At 37.3% G+C, this 14,267-nt stretch overlaps 3 protein-coding genes across 4 annotated transcripts in view; 1 reads left to right on the forward strand and 2 right to left on the reverse strand.

Moving 5' to 3' along the window:
- Positions 1-434, reverse strand: part of LOC126202900 (serine/arginine-rich splicing factor 1A) — a 101,491-nt gene extending 101,057 nt beyond the window's left edge. Inside the window, exon 1 of the mRNA XM_049936977.1 lies at positions 135-434. Within this exon, the coding sequence (XP_049792934.1) occupies positions 135-301 (167 nt within the window). The 5' untranslated portion in view covers positions 302-434. The remainder of the gene's footprint in view (positions 1-134) is intronic.
- Positions 435-511: 77 nt separating this feature from the next.
- LOC126202901 (dynein light chain 1, cytoplasmic) lies at positions 512-5,777 on the forward strand. 2 transcript variants are annotated; one of them, XM_049936979.1, is made up of 3 exons: positions 512-670; positions 1,786-1,903; positions 4,584-5,777. In XM_049936979.1, the coding sequence occupies exons 2-3, from the start codon at positions 1,796-1,798 to the stop codon at positions 4,743-4,745; spliced, it is 270 nt and encodes an 89-aa protein (XP_049792936.1). In that variant the 5' UTR covers positions 512-670; positions 1,786-1,795; the 3' UTR covers positions 4,746-5,777. The 2 variants fall into 2 exon arrangements, with proteins under 2 accessions (XP_049792936.1, XP_049792935.1); XM_049936978.1 differs by lacking the exon at positions 512-670 and adding an exon at positions 1,220-1,399.
- An 11-nt stretch (positions 5,778-5,788) lies between these two features.
- Positions 5,789-14,267, reverse strand: part of LOC126202899 (2-methoxy-6-polyprenyl-1,4-benzoquinol methylase, mitochondrial) — a 194,832-nt gene continuing 186,353 nt past the window's right edge. The window contains exons 4-5 of the mRNA XM_049936976.1: positions 6,152-6,263; positions 5,789-5,941 (exon numbers count right to left, since the gene is read on the reverse strand). Coding sequence (XP_049792933.1) covers positions 5,840-5,941; positions 6,152-6,263 — 214 coding nt within the window. The 3' untranslated portion in view covers positions 5,789-5,839. The remainder of the gene's footprint in view (positions 5,942-6,151; positions 6,264-14,267) is intronic.

Genomic DNA, 14,267 nt, shown 5'->3' on the forward strand with positions numbered 1-14,267 from the left:
TTGCAGTTTGAAAAGGAACTCCTAACCGGCAACCATTCACAGAATTACATAATATATTATGAGAAAAATAAATACGCACCACCATACATACAATTGTAGCACATAGGTCAAAACAATTCCATTATTTACATTACCTAGGATCTTCGAATTCCACAAACGCGAACGGCGGTCCTCTTCTATTCTTCAAGTCCACGAAAGTTACCTTCCCGAATTTATAAAACAAATCCTGAATATCTTTAGTACGGATGTCCGGTGGAAGATTACCCACATAAATTCGACATTCATTTCTACCGTAAGACATATCTGATTTCTCTGTATCTCCCTCCACTGTGAATATTAATAACACAATCTAAAATCCACGCGACCAAAACACTAAAATGGCGTTAAATGGCGGCCAAGTTCTCCGGCGCCAAATTGATTGTTACAACGGCTTGTTGCCAACTGTTGCAAAATGAAAATACATTCATTTAGTCCAACGATCACTAGGCGAAAGATCGATAAAGAAAAGACTGTTGACGTTGTGTCAAACGCAACGAAGTTCCCGCGAATACAAGTTCGCTTGTTAGCCCAGTCAAAATTTGAGAATATTGTAAGAACCAACCCTAAATCGAAATTCGCTTACTGAATACATCACCGTACGGCTGATTTATAACCGAGCTCTAGTGCAACTGTGAGTAATCTCATTTACGCATAAAGTTTAGTAGTACTAGTATGTGTACTTGTTTTATGGTTTTCGCTTATTACAGCAATTCCTGTATCTGTTCTTTACTCAAGAATGTGTTGCTTGTTTCTAAATGTTTGCAAAATTTGACTTCCGTTTACTGATTGTGATCTACTTGACGGAAATACCTTTTTTATGATTCTAGAAACAGCCCATGAGCAGTACCGTAAAAGCAACATTTTCTGACTCCATTAAATTGAACATAAATTGGTACAGTAATGAAATTCTAATAGAGTAAAATTTAGTGCACGTTCGGTTCCAATAGAATATGGCATGTAAAAGCATTAGTGCATCAGTAATTTTGAAGTTAGTCATATCTTTGCCATCATTTTTCCTTTTGTTTGTTAAAAATTTAACCATGTCGTCATCGAATATTGATTTGCATGGTTCCAAAACACTATCGGTGTCGACGCAAGAATGCATGTAAGTGAGAAAGCAAGAGACAGACGACGAAGAGCGCAGATTCGCAATGCATGCTGGTCTGATAGAAGACCCTGGTAGAAGACTCTAAGCTTCAGCCAATAGGGTTGCAGGAATTCAGTTTTCAATGAAGAGGATTTGCCCGCAATTGTAGGGAAGTCAATGTTGCTTAGTCTTTAAGGTATTTTGAAGGGGGAGCGTAGTTACCATTATAAATTAAAATTTGCGTCGTGTGTATTGAGGACAGGATAATTTAAGGTAAGACAATTTTCTCTATTATATTTAAAATATTGAATTGTATCGTCGGTTTGTAACCGGCAGACTAGCGTCATCATTGTCATCTCCCCTATTGTTTGTTTTAGTTTCAGCATCCTAATACAGAGCTAAATTTTCACGTTCTGTCGTTATATTATGTTGCTCTACTTAGGAATCCAGGTTTAGACACTGCATCCGTAAAATGAAAGTAGATGTCTAGTCACTTTTGACAGGTGTGGGTTTTAAATTGTAGTATGAATAAGGTTAACTTGTTGCTTCCTGCATGTGTTACTTATGACAAATAAATTGTGCATGAACTCGCATTAATAGTATGTTGTCTGCATTAATGGCGTGTTGTCGGTATTTTAATTTTCCTGTTTTAATTATAGGCCCAGAACGATGTCTGACCGAAAAGCAGTGATAAAAAATGCTGATATGTCTGAGGAGATGCAGCAGGATGCAGTAGATTGTGCAACACAAGCATTAGAAAAATATAACATTGAAAAGGTAAGTTGTTTGAAGCGTTTGGTTTTTACTTCTGACCTCATTCAGTTAAGCGCTCATGTATGAGGTAATTTTAAAAATCACGAAGTTTATGCCAAAGGTATGGAAAGAGTAAAGCAGAACTGTGTTTACGAACCCATGTTAATGTGTCCCCACGTAATTAATTTGTTGATTTGGTTATCGTCTCAGAGAAAAAAAACCAGCAAACCACTTGGACAATGCCTGTGAAACACCTGGTGATAGCATATATGTTCATAGTCCGAAATTTGAAAGTAGCATCCCTTTTTAGAAACAACTACCTATAATTTGTGGAATGAGGAATTGCAAAATCTTAAGAGATTGGCCAATCCCTTTTCAAAGAACTAGTATTTTTTGTTAGAGAATTAGTGGAATCCAAAATGTGTATAGACCAGTTGGGGAAGGGGGGGGGGTGTTGTCATCGCCCGGTAAGGAGTAAAGTATCTGACCACTGCACCACCATGGGGTGGTGCATTGGTCAGGTCATTGAATTTACATTCAATTTCTGTTCCAGTAAAGGTTCCTTTTATGTAGTTTCACCAGGCCACTTATTGCAAATACCATGCAAGTTCTTTTAAAAACAAGCAATATCCTTCTCATCTTGAAGATGTGCCCAATCTTCAATGAACTTTGTGGCAGTAAGTTAGACCCTAAAGTACATCCTTCTTAGGTGATTCAAAATATATGTACATGTAAAGCACCCAAATTCTTGCAAAAGTTTTTCTATTATGTAATAAAAAGTTAAGCATTTATGTTGCCACTTAATATATATCGAACCAATATTTTCACTTTGACAGATTGCCACAAGTTAAAATTATCTGAATCAGTTAAAAAACAGAATTTGCACATTGCCATGATGAAATGTAGTATATGTGAAGCAGATATTGGAACAGCAAATATAGATTCAGTCACCAAAGCATTATTTTGTTTGGAGATAAGGGAACACACACACACACACAACCTTGAAATCTTGTAGCATAGCCCAAGATAGAGATTAGGTTGGATTGTGACAATTTGGTTGTGAATTAGCAAAGTCAACAAATACGAATCTTACTCTCATAAAGCATATATTCTGTGTATAATTGTTGGTTATATTTGTTTTCATTGTATTATGAAAAATACTACACGATTCTGAAAGGATCCCTGGGAATGAATGAATGAATAAATAAATGCACTAACAGATTGCATTCATATAAAATAATCTTGCGAATGCATGTATGTTGCAGAATTTGCTTTGATTACAATAAATTTTATTACAATTGTACAATATCATGAACATATGAATGCGTAGTATTATAACCAAAATATTTTGTGACTATCCATGTTCTGCTGTGAATAGTGATGGAAAAGTTGGGTGTTGTGCCAGAAATGTAGTGTTTATTTTGCATTAAATGGAGAGTATGTTTTCAAATTTTAATTTTTTTTTAAAGTAAATAGAGTGAATAACAGGCTCAAAATTGTCGTAGGTAACAGTTCATTTTGTTACTTGTTGAACTCCACCCACCACCAACACCCCATACCTCAGGTTAACTTTCAAATTTGGTGTGCCGTGTTGATCATCATAAGAAAGTCAATGACCATCCCTTCCAGTCTCGGTATCTGAGCTAGTTTTACAAAGTTTCAAATACTAACAGAGAGATAAAGGGGCTGGCCAGTATGTAACCTCAGCTCAGTACAGCCGATTTTGTTAGTATTTGTTTCACATCTTTATATGAGATTTTCCATTAATCTTTTACAAAGTTTCCTCCATCTTAGGCTCAACTTCATGGTAGCCAATTGTCATTGGCAAAAATTGTGATGAGATGGATATGAGTTAGCACACCACCAAATGTGTTGTTCATGGCTGGCACTGTTCTGTATGAACTTTGTGCTCAGTGCTTATAGTTCTCAGAGATTATGTTGCTGGCTTAAGTGTTTGTAAGTTACTAAGAGTGTAGCAACAGCATCTGGGTGCCATTAAACAATTGTAATGTACAGGAAACCATTCCTACTTTACATTTTTTGAAACAATGTAAAGCTCGGGATGGAATTACAGTAATTTTGGGAAAAGGATAAATTGCTACTTACCTCGGAAAGGAGATGTTGAACTGTAGGTAGGTACAATGAAGGAAAAAAAGAGAAATTTTCGGTGTGTTTTAGTAGACTAGGGTCAGTAACAAAGCAGTAGAGTATTAGATTTCAGATTATCCCCTCTGAGTACACGTGAAGTAGTCTTGCAGATATCTGAACATTTTGTTCAGCGGTCGGATACTAAATGTACTGTGCAGGTAAACAAGCCGTGTAGCAAATTGTATGTTGATTGGTAACAAGTATGGTGTTGAAGCTGACAGTCAAAATCAGCACTTGACAGTAGTGCCATGTGTGACAAGCTGAACAGTTTGATTGCTTATGGTGTGGTGCTCCCCTTACAATCATTGATTTTCCTTATTTCAGAATAGAAGAAAGTTCTTAGATATTTACTCTCCTTTTTATCCAGAGTACAGCAGAAAAGTGTGTATGTAGTCACTTGGTTCTGGTTCAGACAACAGAAAGTTCAATGAAACAATCCTGGATTATATTTTGATTTCTAGTTTTGTTTGTTTGTGTGTGCATGCGTTCGCGCGTGTGTGATCGGCTGCGAATAAGTCATATACTAATTTTCTTTCTTTACTCTTTGTGTGTCCAGGACATAGCAGCTTATATTAAGAAAGAATTTGATAAGAAGTACAACCCAACGTGGCACTGCATTGTGGGCCGCAACTTTGGAAGTTATGTGACCCACGAGACACGACACTTTATCTACTTTTATTTAGGACAGGTAGCGATACTGCTGTTCAAGAGCGGGTAATTGGCAGCAGTCCGTCCTATATTTGCAAAACCACATTTCCACTGGGAGAAATGCATTCATACTGTTCAAAAATTTGTAACTATTCATACTTTGCTACCTGTACGTAGAATTGTTGGTTTTGTTATATTCCATGACTTCTTTCCAAGGCAAGAATTTGTATTGAATTACATTGACAGTATTACTATTGGATTTAAAGGAAAACAAAAAATAATTCTAAAATGTCAAAATTATTACAGTATTGGTGTTTTGCTCACTTTCTTATATAAATTTGTGACACTGCAGTTTGAGATGGGGGTTGACTACACAATAGAAGAAAATAAATGTTTTGTTTTTTGAATGCTTTGTTTCCATGAGAGTTCAAACTAAAGCTGTGCAAGATGGTTGCAGCTTTGTTCCATGATTGTGTTCATTATTAATTCTTAAGTGATAATCCTTTTGAAGTATACATTCATATTTTTTGTTTTGTTTCATAGTTTACATATTCGTCCCAGTATTGTACTGTTTCTTCTTATGACTTTCCTACATAGTCATGTAAGAAGTTGAATGATCTGTGTATATGTTATAGAGTTCCATTAGCCATACTTTCCTTTTTATTTGGCAGCTCTGATGCAATTGTTTATTTAGATTACCTAAGAGGCATGTGCAGCTGTTCTTATAATCATTTCTGATGTAGCCAGTTGCTAAAAAATTATTAAATGACTAATATATCATTAAAAATGATTTGTTCTGGCAATGCTTGTGCATTTCTTATAGAAAAGGTGTACTATTTGGAAAGCTGATCAATTTTTATTGGAAGTTTGTTGAGAGTGCTTGTAAATTCACCGCACAACATAAGTCATTTAATAGCACTCATTTGTTTCCACAGTAAAATACATGATACTGAGTGGAACTGTATTCTTTACTCTGGTTGAGTGTTTAGGTTAAAAGTTTGGTGCTCTCTAAAGTGACTCCTAAATTGTGGAGTAATGGCCACGTCTATAATGTGTATTATAAAAGATATAGATGCAAATTACATTAAATTACTTATCACAAGTTTCAAAAAGTCATTTTCAAACAACCTTTTATACCTTTATTACTTTCTTTTAATTACACATTTAGGTTTTGAATCCAGAATGTATTGCAACTACCCCAAAAGTCAAATTCTCGTATGTAACACAAGAGAAGCCAGCGTTTTCAATAATGGTCTTGAACGCATCCTGTGCAGAAGACAGAAAAAAAATATCATAAGATATGTAATAAAACAGACGTGTACATCTTAAATTTAAGTCTTCACAAATTTCCACATCTGGTTCAAAGACTTTTTAAAACTACTGACACAAATGATAAAAAGTACACAAACTTGTACACACAACACACTATATGTATATTGTGTAATTGGTATTGTTTTGCATTTCTGTTGAGCTTACCTGAAAGGGGAACTGCCGGATGCTTTCAACAAGGTATTGATATGGTTTCCATTGGCCAGCTATGAGTTGCCCCATTACTGGTATTACTTGGAAAGAGTACTGGTCATATGCCCTGAAACAGAAAATTTAATATCATTGATTTTTCAGGTGCACATCCTCACAGTATTTGTAAACAGGAATCTACATTAAACCTGTCTTTGATAAAGATGCTAAGGAAAACATAGTGATTCCAATGCTTGACAGGAAATGTTAATGCGCACTGTGAGTTTTAAGTATGAGCTATCAACCTATGACGTGAAAACTTGTAAGCATGTGTGTGCTACAAGCTGAAATAACACTTGAGCAGAATCATGAAGTCTTGTGTTTTGTAGGTGTGTGTTACTGACAATTAACCACATAAGCATCAGTTGCACTTGTCATAAGCATCACTGCAGACAATCTCGATATCACCACTGATTATTGTGAATGCAAAGAAAGTAAGATTCAGACACGCAAATGGACATCTTTGAAGGAAAGGGGGGAAAAAAGGGCAGGTGTTACTAACAGGGTGAAAAGAAATCTTTATGGGAATATTAACAATATATGTTACAAAACAAAATCCTCACTAGCCTTGTTTAATCACACAGTAGTTTGTACAGAATTCAGGATTGATTGAGCTCTTTGTACTCGTTCATTGTGTCAGTGCACTTGGCATGGTCCATGCAACTGTTACACTTCGTGTCTTGCTTTTTCTGTTCAGTTGGTTCCCACTGCTAAGCAATAAAATACACATTAAGTGGTCTTCCTAATTTCTCATGGAACTTCCATTGGAAGAATCAGTCCCTCTATTTTATTCGGTTTTCTTAAAGTGTCATTTTACTTTGAGAGTGTGTTGTTAGGTACTGTCAATTGAAAAATAGCATGTCAATTAGCAAGACTGCTTTTTTTTTGTCCAGCGTATGGTGTTTCGTTCATATAAATAATACATCTGGTCTTGCCTATGTATCCCGCATGTACAAATTGGTAGCTGATGTGGATTCGTCACCATATAACTAATCTCTCATTTATCCCATTTTCTGATCATACGTTTGCTAACGTCAAGCAGTATGTTTATAATTCAGTTTTGCATATACAGTTTCCATGGTGGTGTTACTCCTTGTTAACCCTATTGTACCAGTGTAGTGTGTTTTCAGATTGAAAAATGTTTTACCTGATGCAAAGCTACTGTAATACTCTTTAAAAGAAAAAACCAATGCACAATGAAAGGGTTATTCAAATGTGCTGGAAATCTTTAGATGTGACGTACATGTAGACACACACATTAATTTCAGATTGGCCGATTTATTCAAGAGAAAGAACTGTTTGAGGTGGGTCCCATCACTGAAGAGAGTTCTAGTCCAGTCAATGAGATTCCAGGCCATGATCGGCTGCAAAAATGTTGCCAGAAGTGTGTGGTGGGATCCAAACCTGACTGCCATGCGCCATATGGCCTGACAGCCAGGAGTGATGGTCTGGGAGCCATCTCATTTCATAACATGACCGCTTTGGTTGTCATCTGCGCACCCTTCCAGCAAAGCAGTACATAGACTATACGCGTAGTTTTGTTGCCATCATGGTGCAAGCCATCCTGGGCTTATATTTCAGCTAGATAATGCCATTCTGTGCACAGCAAGAGTTACTGTGCCTTGTCTTCGTGCTTGCCAAGCCCTTCCTTGGCCAGCAAGGTCACCACATCTCATTCTAATTGAGAACATTTCAAGCATTATGGGAAGGGCCCTCCATCCAGCTCACGATTTTAATGATCTAACACACCAATTGGACAAAATTTGACAAGATGTCTCTCAGGAGGACATCTAACGACATTAATCAACACCAACCTGGATAACTGCTTGCATTTGGGCCAGAGATGGACCAACGCATTATTGACTTGCTCCATTTGTGAAGCTCCTTTCTCTTGAATAAGAGGTCCAAATTTTCTGAAATTGTAACCTTTGTTTGTCAGTAAATGTACGTCACATCTACTGATTTCCGTCCCATTCTAACAATTCCTTCATGGCGGGTCTTTCTCCTCCCCTCCGCCCCTCTGAGTGTAATTGATCACACGAGCGATGGTCAACATGCATCTTCTCCTTCAACAAATATAAAACAACCGTTTCAGCATAAGATTTATTGTGAAGCAGACCCGTGTGCATAATAAACTTATTTTTAAAGCCATCTGTGTTGTTCAGCAAGTACATTTTAGTGCCTTTTGCTTGGTATAATAGTCTACAGGACAATCTTCCTCTCCTGAGTATCATTGATTCACCTAAAGATAAGCCTCTTCGTGGGTAAAGATGCCCTCAGTTGCTAAATATTCTTTGCTCAATAATACTGTGCGAAAGTATGAGGCCAAAATTACCACAATATTATTGTGCAATGTCTAGCCAGGATGTATCAGTTGGAACTCTTACCTTCACAGTGAACAAGCCTGCACTTAACTTGCATGTATTGGCATTCCGGTCGCTGCGTTACAAAGAGGAAGCAGCAGTGGGGGCTGCGTGGTGGCATTCTACTCAATGCCATACTAAGATGTTAAGAGAACTTGCTGCAGTACCAGGTGACTATCGATATTTTTTATGGGTGCACGATGAATGTTTCAACAGATTGGTGACCTTCATACACTAGTCGGATTTCACTTTCCACAATGCTGAAATATCTTTATAACTGAAAAAGGTATATTATTGTAGAGAATAGATAGGTAGTGCTGTTAGGAGTTTCAGTACTAAATAATTCAAGCTCCTGATGCGAACAAATAAGCAGTTGCAGTGTTATTTCCTTGCATTTAAACACTTTGTCATTGCTTTATCAGTTGTTCACATGTCTGCAGATCACGAAATCATGGGAGGAACTGCTGTTGATAGCCACTATCACCCTTACACAATACAGTACATTGGACAAGTGTGAACTTCTTTACTACAATGACAGCCATGTGGCCACAGAAGGCGGCTCTGCTGCGCTGCTGGTGGCCGAGGAGCAGTCAATGTGTGAAAGCTCTGCTGTAGTCTCTTGATATATTGCACAAACCTTCAATACTTCTCTCAGGTGGTCATTATCATTGCACAATACAGTGGGCCCCTTAATACACATCACATTTTGTTGTTAAAATAATTTAGTTTGTCATGTTTTGTATAATCAATCATCTGCTTTTGTGGGTAATGGCTGTAGATTTTTAGCAAAAAAATCATCATATGTAATATGATGATTATATCTGTCTGTGCTCATACTCGTTACTGTTCCACTATTTTGGCACAGAGGAGGAGCTTCTTTCCAGTAATCGGACAGATTTCACATTATCCATTTGTAATGAAATCCCCAAAAAGACAAATATTTTATCTAGACTAATATATTTTCATCTACAAATTGTAGGCCCATTCTTGTATGAACACTCAGAAATATATTCACAACATTGTCATTTGTTTCATCAGCTGTACAATGGAGTATATCATAGGTAAGTAGTAGACTAAAGAAATCCATTGGCATATTGCTAATAAGATGAATAAGTAAACATTTTCATTTTGCAAGGGATAATACTACATATCCTGTGGTTCATCATGCTACTAAGTGTCACCTGAGTTTGTAATTTCTGCCAGTAAGGGTTCTTAATCCTCAACAATTTCATCACTATCATTGTCTGTATCTTCCAGCTATGCACCATCATGAAACATGTTTGAAAGCTCTGCTCCCATACTACTATGAATGACAAGTTCCTGCATTCTCAAGAGTCCAGCTGTTCACCTCGGAATCTTTATCAGCCAACCCAAAGTCACTTTTCTAATAGAAACATTAACTGACTGGCAGTAGGTCCTGGTGTCAGTTGATTAGCAGCCATTTCAAACAATGAATGTCACACATGACTTAGCACAAGAAAACTGTGCCCAGAGACTTTGTTGTTTCTACAAACACGTCTTCACATCTGAGGTGCACTCACTCTTAAGAATTTGCTGCACTGGCTTGTTAATTATGATAAATTTGTAAGTGGTGACAGCATTAGGTTGAAGGCTCGTGTTGACACAAGAGTTAGCAGCAGCAGCAAACATATCACTTGAGAGACCTTTAAGTGTTTTATAATAAACAAAAACACATTCCATTTTTTCAGGGATCTGCCTGATGCACTATTGTAGTTCATTAGTTAACACATTCACGTCATTTCCCATGACCCTCCAGGCAAGAGCTCCATATGTGTTTGTACCAAACAAATTAAGTGTATCTTCAACTCATGAATGTGATTACCTATGCAGCCAATACAACAAATTGTAAACGGGGCAGGTGCTGAGGCATAAACATAACAAATGTTCATTTAAAGGCAAAATGGGCTATTTTGTTTAGGAAATGCAGTTTTCTTCACATAGCTTACATCATAAAATAAGCTGCTGTTACAGCAGCTCTGAGGTTATTGTATAAACCTTAACAGTGGATGCTGCAGGACTGTTTGATCTGTTATTTGTTAAAGTTGTCAAATTTAATGCAGAAACCAGAATAAATTAAAACTGATGAGTGGTACTGAATGATGGTGAAGATATGGAGGTTATTTAAAGGTATGGTAAAGTTTATATAACAATAACCAAGGTAAATATTCACACTTTGCAGTAATATGCCACTATGCCACATCTTATATATTTGTTGTTGGTTTCATACAAATTTTCTTTCGAAGTTACAAATTGCTGTAGTAAGCAATGGATAATTGGTGCCTTTGCACAATGGTCCTTAGAGTAGGGGTTATGTTTTTAATCCTGCACCGGAGCAATGTATAAATAGAAGACTGAGTCTTTGTGGTACTGTATATTTTGTATATTAACACTTTCGCTGCGGCTGACGCTGATAAGCGTCCGCGCTCACAGTCGGATTACTCAGTCTAGTTGCAGCTTCTAAGCTAGCATCAAAGCGTGTACACCTTTGTGTGGTCAGTTAATCGAACATATATTGTTCATAATGGAGACTAATGTACAGACACCTGGACCTTCCAATGTGAAAAGGAGCAGGAAATGTGTTAAATTGACAGAGGAACAGTTACTTAGTGTACTAGACGACAGTGATTTTCTGTGTAGTGAGGACGAGGCATAGCATGGAGATTATCATTTAGAGGCTGCAGAGTGATGATAGCGTGGAAGCACAGTTTTCGAATCTGTTTCATGACAGTACCTGCCGTTTCAGAGTGTTACTGGCACGCACTCGCACGTTGCCAGGCCGCACTGGAGAGTTGCGCGCCTGCACCGATGCCACAGCGAAAGTGTTAATGTGCTGTGTTTACTGGCAGTCATTTCCCAGAATTAAGTTGACAATGGTAGACTTACTGCAAGTTACAAATTAAGCCAGCATAAATTACATAGACATTACTTTATCTAATAATGACACATACCAAAGTTGCAGACTCCACAGTGATGATAATTAGAACAAATATGAAACAAGAAACTGAAGATGGGTGTAACAAGATGCAAATCAGAGAACCAGCATGATTCACTGCCTCTGAAAGTGACAAAGAAATGATTGAATATCGTGACAAGTTTGAATGACAGTAAGGCTAAACACATACTGGGATGCAATGCTGCATAGTACAGCACAATAGGTGTGTCAGTAAATGGGAAGTGAGGCGAGGCAGGACAGGAGGTGTACACAACTGGCAGTCGTAGTCCCCTTATGAGACTCAGAACCTGCTGGTAGGGGTTGTACTGTTTCCATACCAGTCAACAAACGGTAAAACACACTTTGAAACAGCTAAATCTTAAATTATTTTAATAACAAAAAAGTTTTTAACTGCATTTATTGCAACAGTGGGTGCGAACTATAGATTTACTGCAATCAATGTAAGCTTAATTTAGTGACATAGTTTGTTAAATACAAATTTGAGGAGTGGAGCAACTGAATTACCCATATCCAATCAAAGAAATTGTCAAGGGGGAACAATACTGTTCAATGTAGTGGGGGGAATGAAGCATTTCCGAGAGAAAATTTAATATGATGTTCCCCATAACTGCTACTTTCTTAAGAGTGTTGCCACGAAGTAATCACTTAAAAATTGTTGAGAGCAAAAGAAGTCAAGTGTGCTTCTGGGTAACAGGGCCATCACTCTGGAAACCTGTTTAAAGTAAAATACTCTGCAGACAATGTGCTACAAACTGCCTTTTTACTCCACAGTTACCTGTAATGACAGGAAGACTGATTTGACACTGAAGAACTGCAAGACATGCCTAGAATCCAATTTTGCAACACATGAAACATAGAGCTAATATATATTCCTTCACAGTAAAGAAACAGCTTCAATGTCCTTGTTGTGGCTGGCTACAAGCATCAAGGAAGTCCAGTACTGTGTTAATTTTATTTATCACTAGTTGCAAGTAGTAAAGAAAAACAATTGCTACAAACAAAACATATTTGGATTACATACCATTAGAGTTCCTTTAGCTCAGCTTTGCCATATTGAGTCTTGGTGTCTTCGCATAATCGTATTGATTCCTTTCATACACAATATTATGTTAACACAGTAGTTCTATCAGTTTTTTCTGACTGTGTAGCGACTAGCAGGGGAGCACATTGCCTGTGCCGTGTAGGAGGCAGGAAGCCACCACAGCTGTGAACCCCCTTGCAGGCAGCAAGCCGGCCGGCTCAGTCTGTGGCTCACTATTTGGGTGCAGTTGGTTGTATGAAATGTCAGGAAGTTAGCTGTAGCAGTGAAGTAAAGAACGTAGAAAGTTTCAAAAATTGTTATTATTTGCCTTCTTGCTTCCCACTACAGTGCTATTAAGTCTAATTACAATCAAACAATAGTGTACATTTTTTAAATGTTTTCTCTTCACAGTCGAACCAATCTTGTGACACAGATCACATTCTGGAGATGGCAGGATGGAGATCGTATGCAGGTGGGTAACCAAACAGTCATGCCTGGTAGTCGAATATGGCTACTGTTTCCCTTTTCAATCCATTAGGTACTACTGAGTAATCCAAGGGGATTTCTAGTGTTTTCCCTCATATGAAATTTTATTTAACAGTGCATTTCACTGCAAAATACGACATTATTTTTTTCCAAACTGTTTAATTTTTGTGTCTTTTTTTCGGCTACAAAACTGCTTTCTCATTATCGTCTAAGCCACAGTAAGATGGTATCCACTGAAATGCAATTTCCAGTGATTTGATTTGAATGTTACTACTTAGACATGTCCTATATTACACGTACATTTACTGTACACAATGTAATCTTACAGGATCAAATAAAATTCAATTCAATTCTCGGTCTTCTTTAACTTGATTGATTTTTGGATCTTGTGTATTGGTAACTCTGACATTGCTGCTCTGGTATCACAAACTATGACTACTTTGTGAAATGAGTGGCTTAGGCATCTTCAAAATTTGAGTAGTGTGGTCCCAAAGTTTGAAACATCAGTGTGGAACATAAGGGGCTTGTACACGCTCTTTTCTAGAGTAAGTAAAATAATATTCATATAGAAATTTGCTGAAGTACAAAGAGTTACTTGACTGAAGCTTAGTGAGATACTTCTGGGCTAATGTAAAAGTTGTGATATTTCACAGCTAAGTTTCCTTTAAATTTGCAATTTGAAGCATAAAAAATGCAATATCAAGATTTCATTTTGCTTCAAGTCTTCACAAGAAATAGGTAGAATTTTAGTAAATGTCTTTCTTGACACACAACTGCTTGAGGAGGACATATTCACACAACAAATAGCAAATTTCTCTACAATGTAATATGCAAGTTGGAATTAATGATTATTATCATTCACACGTTTATAACAATGTATAGACCAGTAAAAAAGAGGGTTGCAAGTAACACCCAGATATACCACATTTGTGCAGTAAAAGTGAAGAGAGAGCTAGTGCATCGGTAACATTAGTGTGTCCTCGTTCGACCTGTGAGGGGCCCCAAGTTCAATTCCCAGTCGGGTTGGAGATTCTCTCTCCTGGAGTACTGGGTGTACTGTCATCTTCATTATCATTTCATTCCCACTGACACTCGAGTTGCCAATGTGGTGTCAACTAAATAACTCGCACCAGGCGACAGATCCACCCGATGGGAGGTCCAAGCAACACGCACATTTTATTTTTATCTGAAATTAGCTTTTTAATCATACGTGAACAGATTCACAATAAT

The sequence above is a fragment of the Schistocerca nitens genome, chromosome 9 (assembly GCF_023898315.1).
Source record: "Schistocerca nitens isolate TAMUIC-IGC-003100 chromosome 9, iqSchNite1.1, whole genome shotgun sequence".
Taxonomy (NCBI): domain Eukaryota; kingdom Metazoa; phylum Arthropoda; class Insecta; order Orthoptera; family Acrididae; genus Schistocerca; species Schistocerca nitens.